The sequence below is a fragment of the Aptenodytes patagonicus genome, chromosome 1 (assembly GCF_965638725.1).
Source record: "Aptenodytes patagonicus chromosome 1, bAptPat1.pri.cur, whole genome shotgun sequence".
In the NCBI taxonomy this organism is placed as follows: Eukaryota; Metazoa; Chordata; class Aves; order Sphenisciformes; family Spheniscidae; genus Aptenodytes; species Aptenodytes patagonicus.
The window spans coordinates 30,976,253-31,002,342 of NC_134949.1; the positions used below are offsets into that span (position 1 = coordinate 30,976,253).

The 26,090-nt window shown below is 35.6% G+C and overlaps 1 protein-coding gene across 4 annotated transcripts in view; it reads left to right on the top strand.

The window, feature by feature from the left end:
- IMMP2L (inner mitochondrial membrane peptidase subunit 2) overlaps nt 1-26,090 on the top strand; it is a 495,887-nt gene that overhangs the window by 374,782 nt on the left and 95,015 nt on the right. For 3 of the 4 annotated variants that reach the window (XM_076330898.1, XM_076330888.1, XM_076330909.1), the window contains one exon: nt 16,207-16,309. In XM_076330898.1, coding sequence (XP_076187013.1) covers nt 16,207-16,309 — 103 coding nt within the window. Of the gene's footprint in view, nt 1-16,206; nt 16,310-24,768; nt 24,903-26,090 lie in introns of those variants that run through there. The other variant, XM_076330919.1, reaches the window with a different exon arrangement.

Below are 26,090 nucleotides of genomic sequence, written 5' to 3' on the forward strand. Positions count from 1 at the left end.
TCTAAATTGCAATACCAAAGCTTAAAAATCTAACAAAATATTCAGCAAGTATAGGTCTGCCTTAACAGGCTACGAATATAAAATCCCTAAAGGATACTGTCAATTCTTGCTTTTTAAGACATGATTTTAAAGACAGACATAGAGAGAGGTTAAAGAGGAAAACAACAAAAACAATGTTGATGGTGCAGTTGCCTGACATTGGCAACTGAAGACACAAGAAATCTTCAGTTCGCAGAGGCTGAGAGGAGAAATACCTAAGGTTTACAAAATTGTGAAGGCAGTGGATGAGCTGAATTGTTCACCAAATCCCACAATACAGAAGCTGGGGGCACTTGACGAGACTGGTGGGAGATTGGTCTATAACAGACAAAAGAAAGTACTTCTTTACAAAGCAGATAGTGAACTTCTGGAATTTGTTGCCCCGGGAGACTGTGGAGGCAGACAGTATTAGCAGGTTCAGAAATGGGTTAGACAAATTCGTGGATAACAGATCAATAATTGGATACTAAAAGAAGTAGACAACGATGTACAATCAAACACCTCTGATGCAGTAAATCTCGATGCTCACAGAGAGTAGTCAGGCTAACATGCTTTTCCTGGGCACTGTCTGCTTTTGCAGTTGTTTGGAGACAGACTATAGGGCTACATGGACTGCTGCTCAGTCCCAGAAATAAGGCATTTCTTATACTCTTCAAAAAAGATTAATGATGAATATGCTTTTTGGATATACTGTAATGTTATCTTAAACACCAAGAAATATTAGTATCTATGTTTAGATACGAATCTTATATAGATGTATCTAGAAAAGAGTTTGCATGATGCTTACTTCAAATTATAATTGTTTTTTTTCAGTGATAATAATTCTTTGTAGAAACCTCCTAGAAAATGGCTCCTTTTAAGAATAAAAATACTTGTATATTTTTTCATCCATGCTTATCACTTTTTTTTCCCTTAAAGTAATCATACAGTTGCAGCAAGGGACAGAAATCACCAGTCACTCTGGCTGATTACTCACTTGCTGAGTGCTTTACGGGATTGTAGTGCAAGACAAAAATTTTCTTCAGTGGAAGGAAATATTAGAAAAATTATCCAGCACATAGATTGCTCAAGATGGCTATGCTAGCCGTCTGAATAAACATGTATATGTTCAGATGTTCATGCACACACCTGTATTTAAGTTATAATATCTTGAAATATGAAAAATAGAGTTTTTTCTCTCTCATTTCTCTGTTTCAGCTAAGATTAAAAATAGGAGGAAGAACCTGAATCTGGCATTAATATTTAGACAGTTGGCTAGAAATTAAAACCAGCTGTTGTGTGCTATGATCTCTACATTCTTTGCTTGTACTAACTGTCAGGCATGAAGGCACCAACATCATTTAATTAATGAGTTTAATTAGAATTGTGAAGAAATCATGGAATTAGGCACCTGTGACTTTAGTTATAAAAAAGTGCTTAGAGATACCTCTTTTTAAAATTTGAAAACTAAAGTTACTGGTATTATTGCAGTCTTTTTATTCAGTAATTTATGTCTACTACTTGAAATTATTTCAGGGATCTCTTTGGAGCAGTGTGTATTAGACACAAATAAATTGACAGACTTTCATTTCAAGCAAAACTCCTTCTCTTTTATGCACCTTGCTTTGCTTGAACTTTTAAACAAAATGTCCTGAATAGCCACACTTTGAATTCAACTTGGATAATTCTTGAATACATGAATCCTTCAACACTTCAATTTGTGGAAGGTCATAGCTTTTTATTCTAGACCAAAATTACCTGGGCTGTGACATTGCAGTGAGGTTTGGGGACAATAGAGAAAGAAAATACGATGCCTCACTGCTCCCCAGGTGGATGCAGGTACACATCTGCATGCACTGTGAGCAAGATGGGAATACAAGGACCCAGATGTTTTTATCTAACTTTGGCTTATTGACATGTGGTAGTGGGATCCTTCTTGGGAGATTTGGAGGCTCCCTACCCAAGGGCAGGTAAGATGTCCAGGCAATCAATGTTAGTCTGCCATGTGCTCTGTGGACATTTTCAGTGAGAACCTGAGGCACCATCAGGTGTCCACAGAGACACAGGGATTCATGTCAGATAGCGTGGACGGGCAAAGACAGGATGGACCTAGCCAGTGAATAAGAATTAAGCGCATTGCTTTATAATATTTAGTCTAGCAACAATTACACATTATCAGTGCATGTTTATTATGGACAGGCAGTAACCTGTTCCTGGTTACTTAAATTTTCTCGTAACACACAGTTCAGGATTTTTTTATTAAATTCAGTTAATGTAGCTGTCATGGAGAAGATGCTAAACACTCTTCATATTTTATAAAAGTAATCTATAACTTTCACTGGATGTTTCCCAGTAAAAATAAAAATGAAACTTCTCTCCAATCACATGATTATATAGGGCTGGTCAGGAAAAAAAAAATCCTGAAATATTTTGCAAACCAAAATGCAATTTTTGAAAAATGTTCCACGATAAAGTCTCCTGAAAGTGACATATTTTTTCTCTTGGAAGTTTGTTTTCAAATTATTTAAATGCTACTTCAGAGAAGTCTGTATTACAACTGTTTTATTATATTTTGGTTTTTATTTGCATATTGATTGGCACTAATTTCACCATGTTTCAAGGCATTTCAGTAGTAGTAATTTATACTATGTTACACACTGATAATGCTGAAAAAATTAACACCTGGAAATTTCTTTTAAAAAATATTTCTTGGCAATTGCAGATTGTATTATAGGTCACTTTAACTTTCAATGAATATAAATATCCTTTAAAGTAAGGTTGATATATAAACCAAGGCTGAATTTCATTGTTTCTATACAAGAGATGGGAAACGTCAAAGGATGAAGAGTCTTGCAAAACTGTAATTTGAACATTCAATTTGAAAGAGCATCACCAGTTCAAAAGTAGGTGTCTTCTGCAGTCTGATCTGCATACATGTGCTCATACCTTTTAACAGAAGCCATATGAAACCTGTTGCTTTTTAGATTTTTTGGAGCAAATTTTTCAGGTTAAAATCAGGCAAGCCTAAATCCAAACCAAGGTTTTATGACAACAGCTATTGTTGCAGGAGACAAAGATTGAAAACAAACAAACAAACAAACAAAGAAACCCACTTCTTTCTTACATTTAGTCTATTTTTGAAATTTCAGGAAAGCTTGTGATGAATGTTATGTGAGATTTCGTATTGTTCTTAGTTTCCATGATATTTCCCAAATTATGACAAGTATCACATTACATTTATAAAGTTTATTCTGGCTGTGTAACTCTTTTTCCTTGATTTTAAATCAGTTATTTCAGATTTTTTCTCAGCAGAAAGTATCATTCTGATTTCCACTATATCTTCATTACTATGAAATAAGTTTTCTTACATATTTGAGATAAAAAAATTGAAATATTTGGGATTTTTAAAACTCATAATCATAATGTATCAAAAATATACACTTATTCAATAATACAGAGGTAATATTTTTTATGGCTTACTTGCAAGCTTCTCAATTATCTTTTTGATAGTAGTGTCCTTTAAAAAAGAAAATGCACTTTTAAAGGAAAAGCAATAAAAGGCATCTTTTCATATTTTTTCTTAAAAAAATAATAGAAGGAAACATGTAAAGTTTCAGGCTTCCATTCTACAGAGAGTAACAACTGTCCCCTTTCCATAAATAAAAGAACCCCACATCTTGAAAGCACTTATTAAGTTAAGGTTCCACATTTTGCATATGCTGCCTAAAGCAGATTAGGAAATTTCAATACCTTTAGTTAGTGCTAAGCAGTAAAAAAGGTATAACAATCAGCTTCTGTGTGAGCGGTGTGTGGGTGGGGAATTATTTCTTACAGTTGGAGCTAGGCAGAGATATTGCCAGACTCTTTTAGCAGTCATAGGTCTAGAAGAATCTGATTTTAACTGAGACAGCTATTCACAATGCTGATCTTCTTACAAGGTTCCAAAAAAACAGATGGGGTATTGTTCTTTGTGATGTGTTAAAACTTCTTTTAGCCATTTGTTGTGGTTTAACCTCAGTCGGCAACTGAGCACCACCCAGCCGCTCGCTCACTCCCCCCACCCCCCGGTGCGATGGGGGAGAGAATTGGAAGAGTAGAAGTGAGAAAACTTGTGGGTTGAGATTAAAACAGTTTAATAATTGAAATATAATAATAATAATAATAATAATAATAATAATAATAATAATAATAATAATAATAATATACAAAGAAAGTGATGCACAGTGCAATTGCTCACTACCCGCCAACTGATGCCCCAGCCAGCTTTCCCCAGTTTATGTACTGAGCATGACGTCCCATGGTATGGAATGTCCCTTTGGCCAGTTTGGGTCAGCTGTCCTGGCTGTGCCCCCTCCCAGCTTCTTGTGCACCTCCAGTCTCCTCAGTCGGTAGAGCATGGGAAGCTGAAAAGCCCTTGACTAGTGTAAGCACTACTTAGCAACAACTAAAACATCGGTGTGTTATCAACATTGTTCTCATCCTAAATCCAAAACATGGCACTGTGCCAGCTACTAAGAAATTAACTCTATCCCTGCCAAAACCAGGACACCATTGCAAATGCCATTCTGACATGAGAAACTCTGCAGAATCTCTCTTCACTATTTATTAAATAAGCTCTACAGAGTCATGGATCTTACTTTCTCTCAGTCCTGAGTAAGTTGTTCTGGAGTCTTTGCAGAGTAGATAACTTTTAAAAAAAAAATTTTGAAAGGCCCTTTTACATTAGCGAGCAAGTATGTTGTCAGTCTTGGCAGGACTGGTTAGATTGTGCTGAATGTTACTCTCTCTATACATGGTGCTTCAACAGTACTTCCGTTTGTATAGCACAGCGCCCTGTTTCAGGCTCCATGGGCTCAGTACAATCCAGACCATCTGAATCTCAGCTTAAATGCAGACTCTTTGCCATCAGTCTTTTTCTCCTTGATTGCATAGTTTTCCCTGGCTGCACAACAGTCTGGCCTCGAAAGTTGGGCTTGACATTTCTCTTCATCCTATGCCTATGCCTAGTATTTGGGATTCAACCAGCCTTAAGCTGAGGAGGATCCAAAAATCGGAATACAGGAGCTTTAACCTCTAGCCCAGTAACCTCTAGCAGTGATGAAGAGGCACTGCTGCTGTGACTGCCTCTATCACCACTTTTTGAAAAAAAGAGAGCTATTCGCCATTCAGCATTTCCTAAGAAGAGGAATAGGCCAACGGGGTTCTCCATGGCAGTAGATGCCATGATTTTCCCCTCTGGGATACAAAGAATTTTCAAACTTTTTTCTCTCCTCCCCTCCTCCTCCTCTCACATTTACATGCACAGAGCACATTTGTTGGAAGGCGGGCATGGCCAGCGACCTCCACCCTCAGGCTGAGAAAACACACAGGGTAGGTAGCCAAAGGCTACAGCCTCTCCCTTGACAATTTCTGTGGCAGAAGAAATGGCAGAACTGCTAAGGGAGAGGAGTTGGGTGAGGAGAAAAAGTGAGTTCAAGCAAGAAGAGCTTTATAGAGACCTTTATTTAGTAGTTGCAGATTCTGCAGGCTGGAGATTAACTGCTGAGTCAACTTTTAAGTTACACAACTTTTAATCTTGAAAAAAGTTGGACCATCTCTTTTCTTAGGTTGGCATAGGCATTACTGAGAGGAAAATTTCTGCATCTGTTACTGAAAGAGGGAAAAAGGAAAGTATTGCTGCAGTATGTCATTAAGCCCAAACCATTTAGTACGTATCAGGTGAAATCTTGGCCTTGTTTACAGTACTGTAAATCTTAACTGTTCACTTCAAAACAATTGCCTTCAGTTCCTTCAGACGTGTCTAAAGCTAAAATTTTACCCAGTGATTTTCCCAGTTGATTCAATATTAATAAAACGAGGGTGTGGGGTGCAAGAGTTAATATTTTTAATAGCAGTACCTTTTTGGTCTCTATTTATCGTCCTGTTCTTACAGGTATAAAATTTCCAATTTGACAACGATGGTTGGGTAATTTTACTTAGATGACCTAGAATAATTAGTAAGTTTTTACCTTGGTAAAATTATGAAGCTAATGATAATGAATCTAACAAATGATTCCCATCTAATATATGATATAATACGATATTGTTAATAGCTGTTAATGATATTAGCAAAAACCTGTCATGTTAATTATCAATATAATTTAGTAATGTGAGAAGGTAATGGAATGATACACTCATTTGGTTAATGGGACTTTTATCAAAAGAGGCAAACTGAATAATTTTCATAATCTTAACTTGAAAGGGCACAGTGGTGGCAGTTGGAATCAGACAGATTCACAAGTGATAGAGAAAAATGAGATATTGTGTGTTTTCTTTTTGCTGAATCAGTAAGCTGGTTAGCCATTTAAATGAAGTGGATGCAACAGATGAAATGTTGCTCTTTTTTTCAACACAAAATTACTGTTTTGTTTTTGTTTTAATTTATCCTGAAAATAATCGTGGTTCTTCTGATTAAGAGAATGTGCTGAGCAAAAGAATGAAGTATTTTCAATTTCTCAAATGGGAGTGACAGGTTTGTGTAAAAGTGTGTAGGAATATTTATATTCACATACATATAGTACATGCAGTTATCTTTAGATAGTATTGAATGTTGAACAAATTGCAAAATACATATTGATATCAAATTTAGAATTTTCTAATACTTGTTTTAAATAAAAATACCCTTAATACAGTTAGAGGCAGTAATGCAAGTTACATATGGACCTTGAAAGGAATATGGTCCTTGAACAGGTATTCCACAGTACCACCTCAGTGGTATTTTGCTATAGGTTTAATCAATTTGGAAAAAAAAAAGAAAGACCAGATTCTGAACTTATCTGTGTGATTTCAAATGCAGGTTAGCAGAAATCATCCATAGTTTCATTAAAAAAATCACCAAAATTACATTTCCCTAAAAGAGTTGAGGAGAGCTGCCATGGAAAGGATCATAAAATGAGAATGCTGTTAGTGCTAGAACAGATGAAACACATGCAGGGAAAGAAGGTGTCACACGATATGAAGGGAATAGTGTAGAAGACCCAAGAATGAAACCACACAGAGTGTTACAGGAAAAAGGGATAAAGTCATCTGTGGGAGGGAGGCTACTGTTAGTGGATCATTCTTAGCAGCAGGAGCAAAATGAGTTCTGCTTTGCAGGGACAAGCAGTATTAAATGCTTGAGGTAGCCACATGCCTCCTGGCTATGGAAGCAAAACTCTCAGGAACAGAGGGAAATTCCTGTGCTGCTGAGTGTTACATGCATGGTGATCTGCAGTGGTCTTTTACGTAGTTTCTGAAGGAAGGTAGGAGGAGTTGAAAAAATACTGGAAGGCAATGTGAGGCTGGAAATGGGAATCATAAAAAGTTACTGCAAATGAATACAAAGAAATTTTACCCGAGGAGAAATTATTTCCTTAAAATCCAGATCCCTTGGCATTGCTGGTTGATACTGCTGCTGCAGCTGTACTGTTCACAAGACCTAGAAAATAACTTCTGGTAGCTGTAGCTTTTTTAAGTCAACTCACAGAGTGCTTGCCAGCACCTGTGTAAGAATCCTGTGTGATGCAGGTATATACATATGGGTAAAAGTATCAAGAGAGGGGCAAAACCCAGGGCCTAGATATGCAACATGTCTTTAAAGCATAGAGTAGAATATGTAAGGAACATAAAATACAATCTACAAATGTTATCACCTCATATAATTATTGTCAAAGATTAAATGAAATTTTAGCTTTGGGAAAAACTCTTAGTGAATCACGGAAATAATGAAAAACTTCTCCAGAAAGAGATATATGAAGGAGAAGGGCACTGAGATAAAGGGTATATTGTATCACGTACATTGATCATATAGAGCAACAGCAGCTCATTAAAAAGCTTAATGCTTCTTCATTAAAAAGCTTAAGAGTGTTTTGAGGATATTTTAAAAATTCAGGAAAGAAAGGAAGAAAGGAACAGAACAGAAAAATGAACTGTGTTGAAATTAGCCAACTTAGCCAATTAGCTTTCATCCAAATACGGTAACAACAATGCTGCCGTATACTGAGAAATGAAACAAGTGTAAATAATATGAAGTTGTTTGGACTTGATTAACTGTAAATAGTGTTGACTTAAAAATAGTGTAATACGAACTATCAACTATATTGTATAAAGCATTTAAAAGTTTTTCTAATTCAATTTTTGTTTCTGTTGTGGTTTAACCCCAGCCGGCAACTAAGCACCACACAGCAGCTCACTCCCCCCCCCTCCCCGGTGGGATGGGGGAGAGAATCGGAAGAGTAAAAGTGAGAAAACTCATGGGTTGAGATAAGAACAGTTTAATAATTGAAATAAAAATTAAAAAAATAATAATAATATACAAAATATGTGATGCACAGTGCAATTGCTCACCACCCACCGACCGATGCCCAGCCAGTCCCCAAGCAGCGGCCCCCCCGCCAGCTTCCCCCAGTTTACGTACTGAGCATGACGTCCCATGGTATGGAATATCCCTTTGGGCAGTTGGGGTCAGCTGTCCTGGCTGTGCCCCCTCCCAGCTTCTTGTGCACCTCCGGCCTTCTCAGTCTGTAGAGCAGGGGAAGCTGAAAAGCCTTTGACTAGTGTAAGCACTACTTAGCAACAACTAAAACATCGGTGTGTTATCAACATTATTCTCATACTGAATCCAAAACACAGCACTGTACCAGCTACTAGGAAGAAAATTAACTCTATCCCAGCAAAAACCAGGACGGTTTCTATAGCTAGTTGGTATTCAGAAAAAACATGTTTAATCTATTTGTTGTAGTTTAATTGGGTGGTAGTTTTATGTGCCTTAAGAAAAAGTGAGATGACCAAACTAGTGTTCGTAATAATCAGACAGATTTTAAAGGTAGCAGAGCAGTGCATTGAGGAAGAATATGGGGTCAGGGGTCAGAAATTAAAGTGATATGGCTTAAGAAACCTGATTTTATTTTGATGTGTATGTGATGTGGGTCATGTGTATTTTCATATATCTATTTAAGTGTATATATAAAATAGGTAAAAAATAGATAGGTCAGAATAAAGCTTGCAGAGAATAAGTGGTTCATCAGGTCATATGTAAAACAAAAAAGTTATTAATATACAAGTGGATTTACAGAATATATTTTCATATTTTCCTAACTTTCTCTTTTGGTGGGGGGAGATAAGTCTTTGCCAAGATAAATTTATTATGCTAAACTTTGAAGAGTAGCTTCTGTACCTGCTTGTAATGTGGCAGTAAAAAAAATTTCTCCCTATCACTGACGTGTGTGCATCAAAGTTATCTTCATTCCCATTTTTATAAAAGCAGAATGCTTTTTGGATGGCAATGTTTTAGAACACTTCACTTCGGCTTGTATGTTTACTCAGATGAAGTTCTTTTTATCTAGTCATATGTCTGTGAAACTATCAATATGTACTAATTATAATACATAATAAAATACCAAATATTTTATAATGCAAGTATCATCTATAAAGCACATCTTGACATAAAATAATGGAAATTTTAAATTCATGTAACAGTGCATGCTTAAGATATCAATTAATAGGGAATTATTCAATAATCACTGCATGGATTACTGCCTGAAAGTCTGAGGGTTGTACTTATCCATATTTCAAACTGGGTCATCACATTGGTATCTTCTGGCCTTAGAATTAATATTCCTAGTCCTCATTGCTCTGCCAATGTAGTATAAAGAAAGCCCTAGTGAAAATGAGATCTGGATTCTATTAACCCACATAAAGGACAGCTGCATTAGTAATACAAAATTTTGCATGACTATATTTCTTCTGGTTTCAAAATGTTATGCTGTAATTGGCTGCATTGCATTGTCCTGCAAAGTAGTGATATAAGAGTGTTTGTATACCTCGCTCGGTGTAGTATAGCCATCTGGTAGAAATATAGTTTAAAAGCTATCTGATGCAATACATGATGCATGCATTTGAAAATTTAACTAACTTTCACACAGCAGGTAATTGGCAAAAAGTGTAAATATCACTATCTGATTAGACTGCTTTTTAATTTAAGTTGAAATCCAGTAACTTTCCTGAATACTGTATGTTTTAAAAGTGATTAACTGCTATTTTGAAGAAGCTGGTGAAGCAAGTAATGGCTAAATAATTATTTTGTTTAGAATGACATGCTTCATGAGAAATTATCTAATTAATAAAACAGAGCTACAAACATCTCCCATACTTTCCATATCAGATTTCTACTTATTCTTAGCACTGCTGAGTCATAGGAACCTGCACTAGTGCATCACTTTTTTAGGAATGCTTTAGCTGGGAAAAAGATACCACTTGCAGTTCGGCATCATGCTTGCTTTAACTGCTTAGCTTATTTGTTACAAAAGGTTGTGCTTTTATCATATTTCTGTTCCGAATGAGAAAACCAGTAAATTAGTCTTAATTTTTCCTGAAACTTCAAAATCTTTCATTGCAAAAGGTGAAACCTACAGGGTTTAGACACTCAAAAATTTGCCCAAGTAACAAAGGAAATCTCTGTCTCCTTAATGGCTGCTCCTAATCTCACGTAATCGGGAGTCTCTTGTTTCAGATACTGTAATTTCTGTCATTCTGGCGGGTCTTCTTTTGGGGGTTCCCTTGTCAATATATCAGATCTGGCAGTGCTCCAGAAGCAGTATACCAAGCACGAGGTCTCCTCCAGCACTTTCCCAGTTCTCAGCTTGGATGCACGTTTTAAAGTCAGGCCTCTCAATAAGTGACAGATCTGCAGCTTTTAAAGAAAACACATTTCAGCTCCGAGGCAAAAGTTAATAGCTGCACGCAACCGGAGAATATTCCCCAACCTATTGACATACTCTCACACACAGTCTGTTAACCTGGCCTTCAGAAAAAAATATTTAGTTGCTTCAAATACATAACCCTGTTTTCTAAAAGTAGCTGATTTAAATAACAGCTTGTGGTCAAAGGAATATAGTATATGTAAGGGAAGGGTTAAAGTAAAAAAGCACAGATGGTTGTATGTGTGTGTTGGAAAAGAAAAAGGGGATTTCTTAGGGGCTGGAAGGTGTTTAGTGTCATGTGGAAGATTCTCTGTGGTGATACTAATACAATTTACATGATATATTACAATAAGGTTCATGTCTTGGGATGTGGGTGTCACCTGAAATTGAGTATCTTACTATTTTTTCATTCTGTGAATTTGATGAAGATGGATGTATGTGGAAAAATTCCATGTACAGCAATTTATATTGTTTGGAAAAAGTTGCTCTTAAGTATGATAGAGACTACCTATTTTACAAAAGAGTTTGTATTTGTTTATTATCTCCTGTGCAAACAGAGGAAATTATCTACAGCGTCTATTCCCTGATGACACCCAGAGGTATGCAGATTGCTGAGACCTTCTGATTTCTCAAGGTCAAATCAAACTGAAGGCAATCATTCCTCATCCAACTTAGCTGAGCCAAGTTGCTTGCTTTGGCACTGGTACCACATCCTAAAAAAGCATATTTTTCTTGCTTGTGGGCAGGTGGTTAGAATACCATATAGAGCTCGTTTTTGACTGTCAGGATTGAAATTATTTCTCAGCCAAGGGTAGACATAAGTACATCTGTTAACTATTAAATCATGGAGAAAAAACCTTTGCAAAGGTTCAAAAAGTACCTCAGATGTAAGAAAAAAAAGTCAGAATTTCAGACCAATTTTTGTAAAAATGACTAAAAAGATAAATGTAATTCTATTACATTCTGATCAAGAAAATTACTGCAACTCTTGTAGACTCTGTTCTTAGGCCAGTGAGAGTTTAACTACAGTTTGAGTGACAGTAGCATAGGTGGTTATTACTAACCTGTCAAAGACTTTGGTAAAACCTGAAATTTTTTTGCACACACCAGTATGGTTTTTAACAGCTATTTGAACACTATGTATCAAAATCTGTGTATTTTAATGTCTTTGTCTGTGCTATTCCTAAAGCAAACCTTTAAAATGGGAAGGGTAAGAGGTGTTAAACAGTCTTTATTTATTTTTACTTCAAAGATAGTAGGTTTCAGAAAGTGAAAGACTACTCTTTATTAGTAGAGGCTTTCTGAAATTTAAAAGATTGTTCAGTAATAATAACTCATGCTAATGATCTAGATACGAAATTAACAAATACTAAGTTAATTATTACTTACACCAGTTGTTCTCCTAAGAATTCATTCAAACATCTTCTAAATTTAATTAAAAACTTCATGTGTGAGAGCTAACAGAGGTCAAGATTACAGGCAAACTCAGAGAAATGAGTCTAAGAATACTCAACTAAGAAAGAAAAATAGGTTTTTACATTACTTTCAAAATATACAGTACATTATCAACTGCATTTCCTTTGTAGCAAAGGCCTCTCACAAGGAGTTGATGTAAAATTCCTGATGAGCTAATTGTGCTTTTAATTGATATTTGGCTTGAGGATTTTAGGTTTTGTTGTTGTTGTTGAAGAGTGCTAGAAGCATTCTGCAGTCATTTTTCAGTTTATATAGTATTAATTTTTCACAGAAGTATTGATCATTATACCTGTAATTGTTATTTATTTACATGGGCCTGAATCTGAAAAGTGGATGCCAGTTGCCTGCAAAGCTATCCTTAAGAAAAGGGTTGAGTCAACACTTCTCCTTCTTCTCAGAAATGACGTTGTACAATCTGTGTTAGTAATTTGTCCTTGTAGGATTGCACAAAAAGATGGGTAATAGTTTTTTCTCAGCACGTCTAGCTAAAATGGGTAGCTAATGAAATGAATGAATGGTAGTTTGTACATTTAGGGCAAGAGCCATATCGCCAATGTAGCACACACACGTGGTCTCCTCCTTGCAATTTAGGCCAGAGATTAAAGTGTTTATTTCCGCAAGATTCATGTGAGAGAGCGGCAGTGTGGCTAACTGACTAATTTTGATTATGAAACAATTTGTGCTCTCTTCACAGGATAGGAAACAACAAGTTTGGGGTTTTTTTGTTCTTAAAAAAATGTCAACATAGTCTTTGCAACAGTAATTAAAAATAACCTACTGCCATTAACTGAATATGGCTTTCTGAAGCCTGTAGCCTGGTTTGCTTCCATGAATGGTTTATTGATCTGTTGTGGAGAAATTCAACAAGGAAATTATCTTGAAAATTAAAAACAATATTAAGTAATGGATGATCCAATTTACTGTAACATGAGCTTATTGCTGCAGTTCGCTACTAATTCATGCAGTGAAAAGCTCAAGGAAAACTTTGTTTTTCAAATTTCAACCTGCATTCCACAGGACAGTTTTTGCAGGAGAATTGCTGAAGTGGATGCAAAGTCCCTAGATAACTGCCCTATGCAAATGCTACACTAACATTTTGAAGGAATTGTCTTAGGAAAGTGGATTTTCTTGTCTCTCTTTTGTTCACAGGTATACAGGTACTTATTGTTTATGATATATCTTGAATTTTTTTCTGTTGGACCTACATGTGGGAAAAATCTGATGAATTATATACCCCATACATGAAATGGCAGAAGGTTTTACATTTATTTGCTGAGCTTACAGAGGGATTTATCCATGCAGTATTAGTCCTACCTACTAAAGTAGATAATTAGAACTGCTGCTTCTGTTTCTTTTCCGTTTCTTTTTCTCTCCCCTATTCCCTTAATACATTTATTAACATCATCAATTTTAATTCCATTTCCTCTAAGTCAAAACTTCTTGTGTACAATCATCTGCTTTTTTCAATATGAGAATTTGTACATAATTCCTCTTTAATCACTGTAAGAGACTTTTTTTTGCATAGTTGTAGCAATTTTTTTCTGGTTTATGATGGTTATTTCAAGAGTAGAAAAGAAATATGTATTTTCCTATGTTGTAGAAATAATAAAATGAACCAATGATAATTACTGCACTCTGTAATCTTTTTCTTTTTGCCTTAGGCCTTAAAGAACACACTATACACCCCTGTTAAGCCTTTCTATTTTCACAGGATCTCTGCAAATCTCTGCAAGACCTATACATGCAGACTAAATTCTTTCCCTTTTTGTTTCCAAGTACTTATTGCAAAAGGTTTTTTTTTTTTCTTTTTTTTCCTTCCTGTTAGTGATTTCCTGATCATAATAAAGGAGGAGATTATTTGGGGATGGAGATTGTGTCCAGTCTGAGATGAAGTCACTGACTGGCATTTGCTATATTATTTTCCTGACATTTATGAGGTAAACATGTACAGCAGAATTAACTTTCAAATCCTTCCACCCTTCTGGGTGAAATTCAGTCTTGTGCATGAAGTCTGTAAACGTACAAAACTTTATCACAATCCACTCTTCTATATTCCAGAAGATGAATGGAAGAGAAAATTAAATATTTTTTTGGCTATTGTTTGCCTTTATCACTGATGGAAGATATTAATTTAATAATTTTCAGTGTCTAATCAGACAGAACAGAATTAATGGCCAACTTCTCTCAACATATATCTTAAAACATGTTTCCAGTAAAATATAGTCTCATATGGTACTTTATAAAAGAAATTATCATCAGTGAGACAAAGCATTATGGAATCTCAAAACAGAAATAATTTTATTGTCCAGACTGTATGCCATATTTATTAAAAATAAAAAAAAAGTACTGCATAGTGATAAATTGCTCTTTTAGCATAATTAAATTATTTCAGAACTACTCCTTGTGTTTAAGAAATCATATATTTACCAACTTAGGACAGTCTTCCATTTTTGTTTTGAATGGTTTAGGAACTCAGTCTTGAATACGGTATAATGTGAAACTGTTCTAAAGAAAGATGAAAATCAGTCTTTTTTTTCTGCAAATAAGCAATTATTTTTTCAGCTTCCAATGAAAGCACAGGTAGAACTTCTATTAGGATATAGTTATGGCATGCTCATCCTTTCAGATGTGAGAAAAAGCTGTTTGAAAAAGCACTGGTTGGATTTTGTGACATGCAAAATAAATAATAATTATTTTTATTTGACTAATAAAGTCAAATAAAGTTAATAAAATGCACTTCTGAGGATTCCTTATTCATCTAATTTTCATGGTCTCTAGGTTATTAATTCGCTTGTCCTTATAACATCCTCACTGCCCCCCCAAGCCAAAGAAACTTCACCAAAAACAGTTTTCCCATTTTGACTTGTGAACATCCCTGATCAGTGCTGTTGCACAGTTCAGCTGAATTTCCTGGTGAAGGTGATTTTCTCTCTTCAATTGATTTTCTTTAGTTTTAGAGTGTGCTCCTTCTGCCTCCTGCTTTGGGGGCTTATCTTCCAAACGGTGAAAAGTGATGAACAGCTGGAGGCAACAAGTTAGATCAAAAGTCCGTTTCTGTCTATGGGCAGACTTGGTTATCCAAAACAAAATAAGAGGTATCACTGTCTGTAGTCCTCTTTGTAAATGCTTCATCATGGTAATAATTTGGTGTGAATGATAAAATCACCTCCCTGCATGAATGCTTGCAGAATAACAGATCCCATCTGAAAGAAAGCAAAAGTGTATGGTAGAAGGCAGACTGGAATTGTGAAAATGACAGCTACTCGGGAACTAAATACAGGAATTTTGCATACTCTGCACCTCAGCTTTAGGACTCATCTGTAGTTTGTAATTTTTGTAATATCAGGGCATGCTGAAGCACTGCTTCAGTATGAATTTCTGTGGAGAATGGCTTGAATCATCAATGTCATTTTTTGCAGCCCTTGGCCTTCTCTTAGGGGTTTCCCTTAAGTTCATCCTGTTTAGCTTGTTACAGCTGAAGAAATCCTACCCCCAGGACATAAGCATTACAGGAATCCAAGCTCCGAATCTGAGGTCGGTTCAGATATGCCAGACTATTTTTGATGAGTACCTAATGCTACCCCAGAAGAAAAGCATTCTCAATACAATATCTTTATGTGACTGCAACATGTGTCTACTGGCATTTACCTGAGATAAAATCTGATTGTTCAAAGAATTGTTACTCCAGAGATGGAAAAAAGAATCCCTTAATTATATTTAACTGAAAAGTCTCTTGTTCCCTGTTGCGATGTGATTTCTGCCAAAACAACGTAGTAAACAGGCCCTGATAGTGCAACTAGCTCATACAAAATTGTAATATATTTTTTCACTTGAGTAGTACTCTTGAAGTCTAATGGACTTCAGCATGTTTTTTTTTAAGCAACTGTTGGATGGTATGCAAGGTCAAATTCCAAGACAATGAATATGTGAATCTTCCTAACAAAACGTTATTTTTTTTTTTAACTGATTAGCCATTTTTTGTAATTCTTTTTAGAACCATCGGATACAAAAAGAAGTATGTGAAAGTTCCACATGGGCATATTTGGGTGGAAGGTGATCACCATGGACACAGCTTTGACAGCAATGCTTTTGGGCCGGTAAGTCAATTCTCTATATCATTTACACTTTGCAACTGAAAAGCAGGACGTCTCCTGAGTCATTTGTGCAATACAGCAAGTATGAATTGATTGTGATTGTATTCCTATTGTTTTTGTGAGAATAATTAGATTTTATAAAATGTCTTGGTCAGTGGAGAATGAGTTTGCTCTTAACTATTATAAAAAGAATAAAGACTCCTTTTAATTCCCCCACATGGAAGGAGGAGTGGTGGAGGTTTTAAATTTGGAGGGATGTACTGGAGGAGTAGCCAGAGGGTGAGCCAGCTCCCTGTAGCTGACAGACGCTCCCTAAGGACATGTTGCCAGCTGATGTAATTTGGAATTGTTTCTTCCCGGGAGCTTGGTCTTGCTTTAGTGCCAGTGCTGGGATAAAGAATTAGGAAACCGTAACTGTGCTTAGTAAGTGTTAACTGTTAAATTGGTCTGTGGACGATGGTAGAGATATTTCAAAACTTTGCCAAAAATAAATATTTGTTTTCTTTGCATAGGGCCATTTTCATATTGATTAAAGACAAAACGTAACCTGAAAAATGTGTTTCTTGACTGGTAAAAGTGTGCATCTCTTCATCAAGAAGACAGTGAATGCTTTCTCTGCACTCCAGTTTTCGTTTGGTTTTGGTTTTGTTACACTTTGTGTAGGTTCCTGTTCTTTTAACTTAATCTAGCAGGCAGGAAATAGTTGCATAAGCTGTGCATCCTGCTGTGGAAATACAAATCCTTTTCGCCCTGTTCCATATGCAGGTTTTTGATATGGGTCTTTAGGAGAGAATACTGTTATAATATTATAAAAAAACCATGGGTTGCCACAGGGAAGTTGTCAAGGCTGGATTTTTCTACCCTCATGCATTTCATACCTATTTCATACAGTCACCCCGCTGGCTCTAATTGAATTAACGACAGCAAAGACCTTATGAGTTTGTCTGGCTTCTGGAAGTTTAGCCCAATTACTAATTTGAAATAATTTGTTCTCAGGAAAAAATGCAAAAAAGGCCTACTGTCTGGTTTGGAGTATGTAATGCCATTGCCTCTCTTCTGGTTTATCTCACTTTTTTTTTGCTTGTATTTCTTGCTATTTTTCATTATTATTTTCCTGCTACTATCTTCTAAGATTTCTAACATCTAGTTTTAGAGGTTCTTTCCTGCAGGATTTAATTCAGTCTATCCTGTGCAGGTATCTTTTGCCTCCTTTAGTAGGCTTTTCCTTTCCTGTCTCACTCTCTGTGCCCAAGATAAATCTTAGTCATAAAGCCACTAATCTTCTTTTCACTTACAAATGTATTGCCAATGTAGACTCAGAGTATAAGGAAACTTTAGCAGTTGGGCATTGGTTTCAGACTTACAGCAGTTCACACAGAAATTAATACAAGGTAAAATCCTCAAGATAGGCGCCATACAGCTTTCATACAAGATAGCATGTTGGGGTAAATCTAAATACCTTCAAATTTTTACTCAATTCACTAATGTTTATAAATATTAGAAAATCGCCTTCACTAGGCTTTGACCTCACATTAGTCATCAGCTGCTAGCTAACTTCAGATAGTATGTCACTTTTCTTACAGCAGTGGCACCTTTCGAGAGCTAGTAAGACAGTTTTTGACAGTGAATTCTTTAGCTTTCTGCAGGAAGAATGGCCTTTGTGTTGTGATGATGAATACATTATGGGCAAGTCAGCTGTAAATACGTATTTTCCTCTGAATTAAATTAGAGTAGCAGTCATTGAATACAGGCGAAAGGGGGCAGAAGAGATCACAGGGCTGGAAACTAGCTTGAGAATAATAAAATATTTAAAATTTTCATCTGTAGAAGAAAATGGAAAGTGTATTTAGAAGGACATGCTGGACTCCAGGTTCTTTTCCATTCTACATACGTTAGATTTTAGGTTACTGGGACATTTTCTACCCCTCTGTCTGCCGTACTCTTCAGATCACTTGCACAAGTGAATTAAAATATTAAAATCACACTCTTCAAGCCATATAGAAGGTATATTCTTCTTAACTTAAACACTTTTCCTCTCGTAAGACTGGAGCAGTCATAAGGAACAGACTGCAGAATGGTAAGACATGAACTAATTTTTCTCATTTTGTTAGAATATAGGGCACTTAAGAGATTAGGTTAAATGTTACATGTGTCACAATTCTGACTTGCAAAACCAGGTATAGTTTCTTGGACCAAAAGATCCAGTTAAAATAGTGTATTTTTAAAGTGGATTATGTTGTAGGCTACCATTTTTTAAATTTTCATGCCATCTTCTAGTAGAAAGGCAAATACAGCGTAGACAGTCAGACACAGTAATGTTTTGTAGATGAGCTTAATGAGTTACATGGGGCATAAAAGGAAATTATGGGAAAACAGATTGAGAACAGATGTTAGAATCATTTTTTTCTCTTGGAGAATATCACTGTGTAATGGCCTAATGGGTTAGGTTGGTAAAGCAAAAACCCTGATACCAATCAAGTTCTAAATTAGATGCACCTTTGGAGAAGTATGAATTTCTAAAATGTAAAACCTTGGCAGATTAAATTATCTTTACTTTGTTTATAAAAATATTATAAAATAAATTATATTATCTCTTGTTATTGCATGGTTTTTATAGGACCAAAATTAGAATGTTAAGGCATAGAGAGACATTTTCCTGAAGTGTGTAAATAAAATGCAAATGTTTTAACTAAGATTTGTAAAGGTTTAATATTTCCTTTCTGCTTAGTCGTGTCTGAATAAAATTAATACCTTAACTGGTATGACAAAAATAACAGGACATCTGTGCGTAGTGCTGAATTAGAAAAGCTGTTAACTCTCTATATGATCAAAACTTAAATATTAATTACCTTTTCAGAATATTGGACTCAATTAAGTAGTACATGGTTATTGTACATTGTCTTTAAAAAAAAAATGCTTTGTGCAATACAGAATGGCAGGTGTTATATAATACTATTGCTTTGACACTGCTGTGTTTCAGGTTTGGAAATTTGTCATGTCAGCCATTCATAATGCTGAAAATAGCTGTTTTGAATAGAAGCCAATAAATATTCAGAGAACTTACATCTTTTTACTATTATTTAAGGAGATAAAAAATTACATATCGCTGGAAAATTATTTCAATTACCTGGACTAGAATAGCGATTTCTACTCAATTAGCTGTTACTGTTTTCAAATTCTTATAGAATGAAGTCAAGCTTTTATGATATTAGCTCAGCATTCCTTAATTGGCATACTACAGGAATGTAATCATGAATAGCTTATATAATTATGATACCACTTTTTAAATTTTCTCCTTTTTGTTTTCAATTCTGGTAATTTTCCTATTTTGGGGGGGCCTTTTTATTGTGAGGTTGTAGTTCAACAGCATAGGAAATCTAACATTACTGTTCCCGGCAATGCTTCTGCTTTCTCAGATCAGAAATGCAGGAGACACATTATAAAGAATTGATCAAGTATTAAACTCCTCTGCTGCTTCAAATTTCTTAAAGATTTTAAAAGGTTAACTTTATGCCAGATCAGTTATTGTCTTTGCTTGCACAGCCAGGATAATACCAGCATAAAAACAAAGTGACAATTTATATTCTGGATCTGGCACTCCGGTTAAATCAAGGGAAAAGTCATTACAAACTGTACTTCGTCCAGATCAAATATGTAGCATTTGCATCCAGCAGTGCAGAGATGATTTGCAACCAACATGTAAGGGTATTTGAGAAACAGTTATTAATAAGTGCATATAACAACTGATATATATATATATATTCCTGGATGTACACACATGCAGTGAATAGCACTCTCAGAATTAAAAAAAAAGTTCAATTTTATCTTATGGGGATTTGTTTGGTAAATGTAATAGTCTTATTACTACATTTCTATGTTTCCAAATGCCTCCAAGCTGAGGATATGAAAGAGCTTTATAAAATTAGGACTTGAAGTCAATGGCAGTCTTTCAGCTGTCTTGTAAAGGACCTGAACAAAAGCTCATTAAAGTCAATGAGAGATTTCTATTGGCTTTAATGGCTTTGGATAAGACTCTTTATGAATTAAGCTTCACAATCCAGTATAAGGGCAAAAAGGCTATTATCCTTCTTATCTTCCTGGGAAACCTGAGACACAGGTAGGTTGAATACCTTGTCATAAAATATTTTTTTGGCTCAGCCAGGTCCCTATCCTAGTCCTCTTACTAAAAATACATCTATGTTTGAATGTGTTTACTCTCAAATCTAAATCCCATTGAACCTGAGCCCGGCTTTTTGTTTAACAGAAGTTTTACATTCATAAGCTTCACATGAGTATATTGCTTTTAGTCAGCATTACTGTAGAGGCTGTATTTATGATTGTCCATATAAGCAATTCTGTACTGTAAGTTCATGCAATAAACTATCTGAAAAACATCCTTGTCTGTTTAACTATTTTTTCTTTCAGCAGCACAAACCTGTAGACTGTGACTAGAAAACTCTATAGACTAGAATGACATTGAAAATAAGTGATTATGCTGAGTTTGTTAGTTATTTAATTTGCTTTTCAAAGGCTATCATAATCTTTTTCAGATGTAAGACAGAAATGGTTTAACTGTTAACCCTCAATGGGCAAATTCAATTAATAACAGTAATGGAGTGTGGGCTATTATAATTATTTTCTTAAACTGATCCAGTATTTCTCTCTGTAACTACTGTTAGTGAATATAAGTAGTCAAAACCAGAAAATATGAAAAGTTCATTAGACAGTAAGGTGAACTGAAATAAGACACTTTTAGTGAAGTGCAGTGCGTGACTGCTGGTAAAGGAAATATTTGAACCAAGAGGTCTGGCAGCCTGTGAGAGTAGTTCTGCTTCATATGCTCTGTCTTCTTCTAAGAGAGGTTCAGAGGACAGCTGAAGGAAGAAGCAGATATCTTTCCACAGTTCTGGATTACTTACATAATAGCAAACAAAGAATGCCATGTGTCCTAAAAGTGCACATCATCCTGGTGATGATCCTGCCATCTGCTGAAGCTCTCATTTATGAGCTATAAACTAGTGCAAGAATCACATATCCCCCTGAAATGGAGCAGCCTCTAAGGCAAAAGGTGGGAAGAGTTTAACAGCTCACAGCAGTGTGCTGAACAGCACCGTGTTAAAATTGTGTAGTAAGGTATATAGGTAGGCAGCACACACTCTTCCCACAGAGAATTCTGCCAAGTCTCAAAATACCCAGTGACCCCATTTGCGTCCCCATACTCCAACCAGCCATTCGGAGAGGCTTAAGACAAATAGTTTCAATAGCAGGGTCCTAAACGCTATTTTTCTTAGTTTAGACTGAAGTCAAGAGGAGATGGTCAAGCACTGCGAAACAAAAGTGTGATGTTAGCAAGAAAACACATACCTGTGCTTACACTCATAAAGTTAATGTAGGTGAGGATAACAGTGATGGCAAAGTAGTCAGTGAAGGCTGGGAATGACCTACTGGGGACTTCTCTGCATCAATTTGCTAGCTGTTTTTGCAGCTGCTTCTGCTCTCTATTTGTTACCACTCTGACCAGTACTTGCACCTTCACTTCGCTGTATAAATGTAGCCTTAGAGAGTAGCATGACTCTTATGGGATCTGTGGCATTTCTACTTTTTCTCTTGGGTATTAAAGAAGAAATGAAACTGTATTTAAACAGGATGTGTAATGCAAATACACAATCAAAGACATTCCATAATATTTATCCCTGGCAACTAGCAACAATGAAATAGGTAAAATTGTTTACAATCAGAAAAAAGACTTTACATATGGAGCATGAAGTTACCAGTAGTAAATAGCATGCATGCACAGCTTGAACTTGTAAAAGTCTATGATGAATAAAACGGGTAGGACATTATGTGTTATGACTGATGATAAAAAAACCTCGAAGGGTAAATATGCTTGTCGCTTTTGAGAGAATATTGTATGTGAGATGCAAATTGAGATGGTGGTTTGTCTATTGAGAATGACAATTCACTCCAAGAGCTGCTGAAGGGGAGCCTTGATAATAAGATTGTGTGGCCTCGCTGTCCATTAAATTATCATGACTAACTAAATTTGCAGTATAAGGAATAAAAAAGTCCTCTGTGGCTGTCCTAATTCTCTTGGAAAGTAAAATATTTAGCCTGATTGTAGTCTAAACCGTTGCATAAAAATTAATCTTTCAAGCAGCTTGGCTATCAGCAATCCAGAAAGGACTTTCTCTCTGTACCATATCTACCTACCTGAAGCATTCCTGGCAATATGCTCAGAAAGCTTTTCCTTTTTGTTATGCAATTAAGGTAAATAGGAATGCTAAATATGACATATTCTCTAAGCACACCCAGAATAGAAAGGTTTTTGAATGTTTGTGACTAAAAGCTCTCAATTAAGTCTACTCTATTTCTTAGAATGGAATGCTCATGAGGACTTGTAAAGTAGCAGAAAGTTTGGGGTTTTGTCTTAGTCATGTCAAATCTTAAACATTTTATGCATTCTAGCTAATTTTCTTTATTACTGTACTTGGAAGCATTACTGTTATTTAGCATTGTAGTATTCAAAAAGCTTCAGTCATCCTGCTTATGGAACAAGATTTATGTAATAACCCTAAGCACAATGAATTATTAATCCAAATATTTGGTGAATATTTCTGAATGCAAGTACCTTTAAAGGATTTTCCAACCACATTGGAAAGAATGGTAGGTTGAACAGCCTACACCTGTTTTTGACATCACTTACATTGAAATAAACCAGGAAAAAAAATGTTGAAACAATTTTAGATTGATTTAATGAAATATTAGAAGAGATCAGAGAGCTGTCAGATTCATACCATCATTTGTAATTAACTAATTTGAACAGCTCTGCATTCAAATATAATCATTTGCTGAATCCTGTATACCTCTTCATCAGTTTTGTTACAATTCTATTTCTCTCAAGTTACAGCTTGAAATACCCTTATATTCGATAACCACTCTGCAGAATTTATAGCATTATATGCTCTATATAGGATCTCATGAATTACTTGTTTTAATGGAAATGAGGCACGAAGGAATCTTTGCTGACGTTTCTATGGTTTAACTGTATAGGGAATTGTGATTCATGCTGGCATTCGTATTAAGGTTTGCCAGGACGTCATTTAAAAATCCATTGAATGTTTTTGTTTCTTTCTATTTTTTACTTCCTTGGAATGGAACATTGTCAAAGCTCAGTCACTGATTACTAAAATAAAATTCTAAATTTTAGTTTGCAGAATTATAGGAAATTACTATGTACCTGATTCCATTTTTGGATAAAATAAATGCTTTGGTGTAATAAGTACTTGTCTCATTAAATCTCCCAATCTTAAAATAAGACTATTTGACAGTAGCACCTTGTTTACACAATTCCATATCATATTGGGAGGTTAGAAATATATATTTATATGGCAGTGAATGTGCAAACCAATGCATATTTATTTATTTAAAAGTGTATGTTTATTTATTTTAGGAGCAAAACATTATTGAAATATGATGAGTAATATTAATAGAACTACCAATACTTCTATAAATTATTTGAAGGAAGTTATTTTTTCCATCTATCTGGTGCCTGTGTGGTCAGGAGTACTGTGCTTTGGGGCTTCCCCGCAGAAGAGTCACAGTGACATAGGGAAATGAGATCCGTGAAAGGCCCCTGCAGTGGGGCTGTAGCACACCATGTAGAGGAGAGGCTTCGAGAACAGGGCTGGTTCAGCCTTGAGCAGAGAAGGCTGCGAGAAGACGTCATGGCTGTTGTCAGCTACAGTACGGTGTACAGGGAAGGCTGGGCCAGACTATTCTCAGAGATGCAGAGTAGTAGGACAAGGGACAATAGGCACAAGTCACAACATGTGAAATTCTGAATAGATATTAGGATATTTTTAATTTTTTTTTTTTTAATTTTTGGGGAAGTCATGCATTGATTACCCAGAAAGTTTGTAAGATCTCCATTCTTGGAGATAGTAAAAAAAAAAAATCCTCTTCCACTTATGCTTATATACCATTTATGTAACTATAATATTTGTTCTCATGTAATTATTGAAAATATGTTTAACTGCATTTGATGCAGAACAGAAATCTCCCATCAGGTGACCAACAGCTCTCTGTGGTCATGAGGACAAGTCCTGTATAAACCTTTGAACACCACTGATACATAACAATGCCTGCAAGCTGCAAGATCTGTAACTCAATATCACATTTTCTAATTGCAAAATTGCTTTTTTTCCCCCCAGTGCATCTATCCCAACATGATTTTAATTAATGCTGTTCTGAAATATGTATGTATTAGGGCTTATACCATTGCTGTCTCTTCTTCCTTGCAATATATCTTCTTGAATCTGGGAGAGCTGATTTAAAGTTTTAGGAAATGTTTGCCTGGAAGCCTAAAATTTGTGAGATATCAGTTGCTGATATGAGGGTGAAAAGGAACCAAGGTAGTAGTTAACATGATGTGATAGTAAGGTCTAATATTTCTTTCCTACCAGAGCTAGAAATCTGAAGATGATGAATAATTTGCACTTTTCAAGCATGGAACTTGGATCAGTAATGGATCGATAATCAGAAAGAAAGAGGAAGAAAGAAAGCAAAATCTACTGTAGATGTTATTTTGCGGAACTCAAAATAACACTTTCACTTCTGGTGGAAGTCATGCAGTTTTAATAATGAAAATCTGTGCAGCATCTGTCAAAAAATAAGAAAACAAAAGCCTTTCAGTATTTCGTGATGGTAAAATGAGTTATCAGGTGTTTTCTTAAAGAGTCACTGCATTGTGTTTCTTAAGAGCATAGTAAATGGTCCCTGCAATCACCGCTTTACAGCCGTTGGATTAAACTATGTTAAGTGGTACTTATGAAATATTGCACATTGTTAGAGCTTATTAAAACCTTTAGTCAATATTACCAGAGTTATTGTTTGTAGAATATAGCGCTGACTTGGTACACAGCCGAGAGAGGAAACTGAAGAGCTACAAGCCTTCGCAATTTTACTTTTGGATCACCTTAGTGGGACTCAGGTCTTTTTGTGGTTAAGCCAGTCAGAAGTTTTAAAGCCAAAAGCTCAGCTTCCTCCCACTAAAAATGCACAAAAGAAATAACAGAAAGTCTAAAAATCCTAATTTGCTAGCAGTTTAATATTTTTAATTGTGTTATGCCTGATCATATTCACATATTATCCTATTATACAAATTAAAATTCAGGTTTAATTTGCAACTTATTAAAAACCAGGATTTGTATAATTTAGATGCCAAAATAACAGACTCTTGGACTACTCCGTAACAGATGTGAAACTGGTATCCAACGTTGAATTTTGGCCATATACACGCTAAATCTAATGAAAGCCAGGGGAAGCCTATGACCAAAACAAGGTGTAATACACTGAAAAAGGAGAGGAATCAGAAGAAGTAACTGCCTACAAAATTCTCCATGACTGCTCCTTGGCAGGTTATGGCTCCATCTATTGTAATAGCTACCTTCACATTTCAGAGACTTTGGCAGGAAGGAAGAACACACCAGACGATGGTTTTTACAATTTTAGTGATTAGATAGAGGCATTCCAGAATCCTTTTTTTTTTTTCAGACTCTTATAATGGTGTCACAACCGTGGGCCACTAATTCAACCCATTCTTCAAAATGTTGCTAATGTAGGTTTCCACATACAGCATAAAATAGAAATGCTTGCATTACTCTTCCAGACTGAATCGTACCAAAATGGACATGCACTTTGGAGTGAAAGTATACATGCTCCCCAAAAGATTCCTGATATTGCTGCAGCTGATGTGTTCTCTGTATCCTCAAGCTGCAAACAGATA